Source organism: Alosa sapidissima, chromosome 15 (assembly GCF_018492685.1).
Source record: "Alosa sapidissima isolate fAloSap1 chromosome 15, fAloSap1.pri, whole genome shotgun sequence".
Lineage (NCBI taxonomy): Eukaryota > Metazoa > Chordata > Actinopteri > Clupeiformes > Clupeidae > Alosa > Alosa sapidissima.
In genome coordinates, this window is record NC_055971.1 from 18107881 (window position 1) to 18115154 (window position 7274).

General features: G+C 44.8%; 1 protein-coding gene across 2 annotated transcripts in view; it reads right to left on the reverse strand.

The window, feature by feature from the left end:
* Nucleotides 1-7274, reverse strand: part of tyw1 (tRNA-yW synthesizing protein 1 homolog (S. cerevisiae)) — a 58836-nt gene that overhangs the window by 43672 nt on the left and 7890 nt on the right. The window contains exon 8 of one of the 2 annotated variants that reach the window (XM_042063127.1): nucleotides 665-788. In XM_042063127.1, coding sequence (XP_041919061.1) covers nucleotides 665-788 — 124 coding nt within the window. Of the gene's footprint in view, nucleotides 1-664; nucleotides 792-7274 lie in introns of both variants that reach the window. The other variant, XM_042063126.1, reaches the window with a different exon arrangement.

Sequence of the window (7274 nt, forward strand, 5' to 3'; positions counted from 1 at the left end):
AATATATACATATTGGACTGGTGTCTCTCTCTTTGGCAAAGACCACATTATAATGAGTCATTTTACAAGATGGCAGTACTTGAAAATTAAAAACTTCGGAGTTAAGCGAATGTGTTGGGATGGGAAGAAATAGATGCCAGTCATGCAGAAAATGGCACATTTCAACAAAATGTGAAATGATACATTTCAGATAATTTGCAAAAGCCTCTCTATACGTCACATTTTGGCTGAAGCATGAAAAAATTCCATCGACCCCGAGATATATTCATATCTTTGGTATTAAATTTGTTGCAGCCTCTCACATTTTATTTGATCCATAAATTTGGTCTCCATCACCATCAAATGCGACATGTGTGGAGATCACAGAGCACAGTAGCACAAAGCACTAACAACAAAAGCTGAACTCCAAAAATATGCCCGACATAAAACACGGGGTAACTCAGGGCACCCACTAGTCAATCAATGCCGGCAAATGGATGTTTGTGGATTTGTGCCAAGAAACCCATAAAAAGGGATCAACAGCATCAATGATACCATATGAGGTCATGTCCAGAGTTCATTTCTCTGAACAGCAGTGTGAGAGAGACACAGAGAGAGAAAAGGGTCCGACAGACAGACACAGATGAGTGAGAAATTATGACAGCATGCAGCGGGTTGGTCTCACCTTGCTTGGTGAGTGCGTCTCGGAGCGCCGGCGTGATCATCTCCCTCCTCTCCTCCTCCTCGGGGGTCTTCCCATTACTCATCTTGGACAGTTTGACCTTCTGCCCGTCCTCCACGTCCTCCTTCTTCTGCAGACAGAAAAGACCAGAAATCAGCGGCCGAACCAGAGTCCCTCTCTAGCTATAGACCCTTTCAACAAGAAAAACAAAAACAATCCTTGAACGTTGAACGTTATATTTTGTTCCCAATCTACTTCCGCTTCATTAAGATAACATATGTTACATTCCGTTTAACATACCTGTACGTTAAAACGGAAGCCTTGTGAGAACAACTATGATGCTGATAATGGAACTCTCTTGAAACGGTCAATACCCTACCAAAAAAAAAACCCCAAGAGAAAGCAGATGAAACTTCTCTAAACTCATTTAATCTAATCTAAGTTGTGCCCCTTGCCGACACAGCCACCCATTCAGTTTTAGACGATTACATTTCAGATGCACAGCTTAATCTGACAAAGCGTGATTGCCATTTAGCTAGGCTAATGCCATTTAATTTCGAGAAAAGGAACTGACAAGCCACGTGCTAATCAGGCTAAACTCCGAGCAGTCGCATCATCACTGATGAGCTTATGCACAAAATAGGGTGTTGCTCATCTCATGTTATGGTGGCAGCTCTCATCCTCAACAGCTTTGTCACTATGGATATGCTTCAGTGGAGAAACACCCTCTTTCATTTACATTACAGCAATTAACATTACTGTAATGAAAGTCTCAGTTACAACTGAGTCAACTGTCACAATAAACGCATTACAATTTTGATCAGGCAAATATAAAAGTCTCACCGAAATGTTTCATTAGGAGGATACAAGATATCAGCCTGACCGAGCTGCCCACCATTATTCGGTAATTCAGCAACAAGCCCTACTACAAACACGTCTATCAATATTCTGAGCAGTCTGCAAATGGAGCAGAAAAGAGGCCTTAATGCCTCTTCAGAGTATGATGTGATTGCTCACCGCCAAGAAACACACTGGGAAGGGAGGAAATGAGATGAAATCAAATCTGAAATCGAAATGAGCTACTGAGCCACGGCAAAAGGTTTGTCTTTTCTTTTCTTTTTTTTTTTTAAACCTAATTCCAGGTCTGTGCACCACCTAATGACCCACTAAATTTAACGACAGCAGAAAATGTCTCCTGAACAAATTTACTCACCCTCAAGATTTCCACCCCATCAGGTGCAACAACATCAGCACAACTAAGACGGGGCACTGCTGAAATAAGAGCAAGTTTATTTCTGTGTAAAGGGGCCCCTCAAAGCTCAGTGATGGCACTAGGCAGTGCACATCAGGGCTTATCAAGAGGAAAGAAAGCTATCCCCAACACATTGACAACAAGTAGAACCATACTGCCAGCTCTTTGTGTGAGGAGGAGCACAACACAAGTTACCCTAACATAAAGGTAATCGCCACGCGGTTTACATAACTCTCCATCATTACAAAATATGTTAACCCATTCAAGCAAATAGCTATTTTGATCAGTTAGAGATGAGGTGTCCAAACCGGTGACATCACATGCAACTGTAGTTTGTTATCACCATGTTACAAAAAACAATTCATATTAGTCCTAAAAATAAAGTATGACCAGTAGAAGCAATAGAGGTGACCCCAATGCATATCATATGGAAGGCATTCAACTCCGCTAAACTCTAGGAACGCAACCAGTTGGGGGCGATGAGATTACTTTCCCTCCCTATTGAGACGTAGAACTACATAACCATTGCGGCCTACATTTTTTAATAAAAACTAATAAACTAATAAAACTAAAACTATTTGGAGTGTTGTTATACCACGTTTTTGTAGCTGACGCCAAAATCTTATAAGGCCAACATGTCGTACTAGTCGGGGTTCCTTAACAAAGTGGGTGTTGAGGAGCGTTGCTGTCGTCACTGATCGCCAACTGCTTTGTTGTGTTGTTGTGCCCCTTCCCTAATTTCCTTAAAGTTTGGGGCAATTCCACACAAAACTGTCACGTCCATAACGCCAACTAAATACCATGGCATTGTGTTGCCGTTATGGATGTGACAGTTTTGCACGGAATTGCCCTTTGCATGTTTTAGTATCTGCACACATTGACACAGCATACATTGCATACAAGTCTGCTGCCTGGGAGAGTATCTGGGAGAGTATCTGGGAGAGTATCTGGGAGAGTAGCTGGGAGAGTAGCTGGGAGAGTAGCTGGGAGAGTATCTGGGAGAGTATCTGGGAGAGTAGCTGGGAGAGTATCTGGGAGAGTAGCTGGGAGAGTATCTGGGAGAGTATCTGGGAGAGTAGCTGTGGGCCTGTACAGTAGATGGCACCCTAGGAGAGAGGGATAGGGTCAGGTACGATATAGCTGGCAGAGAAGAAAAAATTGTGAATGCCAGTGTGCAACACCTGAAGTTCGCCTGTCCATTCCCTCTCTTTATATCAAGGTATGTTTAGTTTTCATCTAAGGTTGTGTTTTGTAGAGATGGCTGGTTAATGTTCTAAGTAATTTTGATGTGAATCTTATTCATTAAAGCAAATGTTAATTAAAGCAAATCTTTGTTGCCACCAATTACCATGTGGCCATTGGCTTTTAGTGATGTTACAAGTGGATGAATTGGTTGCTAAATGTTGTGTAGCTGCTATATTCTCACCATGTTTATATTCTTATCAAAGACGTTAATGCTTTAATGTGTGATTATGACTTTGCAACATAACCAAAGGCAAGTTATTAAAGAAGGTTTGTTAGAGGATCTAATGTTGAAATTGTCTGAACCTTGTTGGATTTGTCTGAATATTTAAGCATTTATTAGTATATATATTTAAGCATTTATTACTTATATTATATACTATATATATATATTTTTTTTTTTTTAACTAATAAATGGAATGCCAGTGTGCAACACCTGAACTTTGCCTGGTCCGTTCTCTATCTTTATATCTTCCTTAGACTTGGAGGCCGGTAATACTAATCAGATGGCATGTCAACAGTCTGGGCTTAAAAATAAGACTGAAGTGCTAAAGTACAAGCCCTGATGGCGGAAGATGGCCTCGATACTACAGCAGACTTCACAGATGGAGGAGCAGCCTCGAGCAGGTCACACAGCTCCTGCACCACCTCGGAGAGGAACAGACACACAAGCTTCTGGTGGGCTCTTCCCCAGGCCTGAGTGTAACTGAGAAGGAGAGAGGGGCATTGCTGAGTGGTGAACAGCTGCAGAGTCGCTCCAGAGTACGGGCCTGGACCAGCTGTTGCAGTGTTGTAGTTGAGGGAGCACCAAGTGGCATGTACTAACTGCATCCCCTTCTGTGTTATAACCGCATATGCGCAATGTAAACAAAGTCTGCGGATGCTCTTCCTGAGGCCATCTCACAAGCTGACACTCCATTATCAACGGTCAATTTCTCATTAGTGGTGGACATGAGAAAGCCACTGTCAGTCTTTCTCTATCTCTCTCTTTCTCACTTACTGACTCGGCAGCCGAGTGAGACAGTGATTACAGCCAAGTGGTGCGATTAGATAAGTCTTGATTTGATAATACTTTTGTGAGGCACTTGTCGCATTTTCTAATGCATTCCAGCCAAGCATCTCATTGGCCCCTATCACCAGAGACAGAAGCCAGCGAGCGATCCAGTCCCAAACGATGTCACTGGCAGAAACACGCCACGAAAGCTAATGAGGGGTGGTTGAAGGGGCTGAAACCATATGCAGAGGGCAGAAGACATCGGAAAAGGGGGGCATTGGGCAGGGCTGGGGTGCAATGACAACTACCTACTCAGCTGTGACAAGAAAATAACTAAATCAGAGAAAACACAGGCAAGATGACACTTAACATTACATCCAACAGGAGGGAAAGAGAGCGGCATTCCAGCGCTGCTCGAGGCGTCCCGGTGACTGGGTTAACGCACTGCTGTCTGGGCTTATCTCACTCATGCTGCCGTGGGCACGCACACACACACACACACACACACCCGGCAGTGCTCTGTACCTGATTCTTGCTTTCCGCAAACATACACCAGACACACCCTCCATAGCACAAACACTGTGCTTGCATGCCCACCTTTCTGCCTGACAAGCATGGCAATCCGACAACAGTCTTTGACAGAGCTTTGGTCCTGATGGAAGAGAACAGGGTTCCTACACATTTTGCATTTAAAAATTCCATACTTTTTCCATACTCAAATTTCCAAACTTCTCGGTAGATTTTTCTGACCATATTCTCGACATTGTGGCCACTTCTGGTTTGGATAACTCGGTGAAAACAAAGGTATGGACAACTGAAGTAAATTAAAAAATGACACTTAATATTCGTCCATTTAGCTGGGTCATTTTTAGTTGTATCTTAGTTGTATCTTGACGATGGGGACTGACAGTTAAGCTACACAACAGTAGGAATGGTTCATTATGACCTGAGTGAAGTGATTAGTACTGCAAATGCAATAGTCTGGAAACACAAATATTTCTCCATACCCTTGTTTCTTTTTTCCATACTTATCCAGACCTGGAAATTACTAAAATCAAATTCCATACTTTTCCAGGTTTTCCATACTGCGTAGGAACCCTGAGAGAAGTTAGCAACCCTTGACACTCTTCAGGGCATAACCTCTTGACCGCAACAGACGGTGGGAGATTTGACCGGCTGCATTGCGGAATCACTCATCTTGATTGTCCTATGCTAAAGGATAACCTCACTGACCCACAGTGCCCTCTCCCAGGGCACTGCAGTCACGCTCCACTGGTGGGGTGGAACGCCACATGAATGCTGATCGAGGAAAGCCCAAGACACTCTCTGATGATTTCAGCAGATATTTTTTTATGTTTTATTCAGATTCTATCCTGTCGCAGTGTAAGAAAAAAATATAGTCTCGAAACAACTTGGTAGTTTACTCTGGAGGAGATTTATTTTGAGTACTTTTCCCTCTATGGGAAACGATGTGATGTTTTGATGTTTCTCGAATATTGCCTGGGAAAGAAAAAAAAACAAAAAAACAAAAAAACATTTCATTTCTTCTTCCCTTCCTTCCTCTTTCCGTCACCTTGCTTCTTCTAGGCTTTTAATTAAGGTTGCCTCCCCAGGCCTTCCATTAAAAAAAAACTCTGAATGAGATCACACAGAGGAGGGAAAGGATAAGGGATGGAGTGTGTGTGTGTGTGTGTGTGTGTGTGTGTGTTTGTGAGACAGAGGGATGGAGAGAGAGAGAGAACGCTTGTGTGTTTGTGAGACAGAGGGAGAGAGAGAACGCTTGTGTGTTTGTGTGTGCGTGTGAGACAGAGGGATGGAGAGAGAGAGAGAACGCTTGTGTGTTTGTGAGACAGAGGGGGAAAGAGAGAGAGAGAAAAAGTGAGGGAGAGAGAGAGAGGACGCGTGTGTGTGTGTTGTGTGTGTGTGACAGAGGGAGAAAGAGAGGGAGGTTGAGTGTGTGTGTGTGTGTGTGTGTGTGTGTGTGTGTGTGTGTGTGTGTGTGTGTGTGTGTGTGTGTGTGAGACAGAGGGAAAGAGAGACAGAGGGAGATGAAGAGGGAGAAAAAGAAACAGCATGACAATCTACTCTTGCTCATACAGCATTGGCACTGCGTGTTTGTTGGAAGTACAGGCTGTCCCTTGACTAAAATCCAGACAAAAGGGAAAAACTAACAGAATGGGGAGGGGGGGGGGGGGGGTGTCTGGACCGGCACAGCCACCAGATCCACCTCTCAGAACACTTCTGTCCACAAGCTGTAATGACCTCCCCCTTCTCTTCCCACCCCCACCCCACCGACTCCCACTTGCCTCTGAAGTGGACAGAACAAGAACAGTGTCTACTTCGTCCCTCTCCCCTGAGTCTCTGAGCGAGTGACAGCGGAGATGCAGTCAATGGTGCAGAGAGGAGAGGAGAGGGGAGGAGGAGAAGAGAGAGGAGAGGAAGGGGAGAGGAGATGGGAGCAGGGAAGAGAAGAGGAGAGGAGATGAGAGGAGAGATGAGGAGGGATGGAATGGGTTGAGGCAGACAGACCAAGAGGGGGGAGCTGGGGGTGTGCTTGCGGGCGGGCCTGGCAGCTGACACATCCAGCCTGACACCCAGCCACAGCAAGGCTGAGCCGCTCCGGCTGCTGCCCATCCTACTCAGCTCAGCGCAGCGCAGCATAGTGAGCCATCACCGCCAGCCACCTCCACCTCCACAGAAAACACCTCACCCACCCCTCTGGGCACCGCGCCAGCTTCTGCCACACATGCTGTCCCTGAATCCCAGCTACAGCCCTGACAAGACCATGGCGCTGGGGCTTGGAGGAAAAGGAGGTCAGGTTGGCAATCTAAGAGACAAAGCAAGCAGCCAGAGATCTAGCAAAATCACAGGCACACACATTCACATTGGCAACACGTCTGATGAGGAACGCTTACAATGCATTTAAATGCCATGAACTAAATAATGGCAGATAATGGGTCTCCTGGTAGAGTACAGTGTCTGTCAGAGTAGATTTTACGTTACTTAGTCACATGTTCACTGGTGGGATACTGAGAAGCAGACAGAGGCATCACAATATGTGCATACATACCCACATGCATACACATAGCTTGCTAGTGGCAAGAGTTTAGATTGAAACAGGGCTG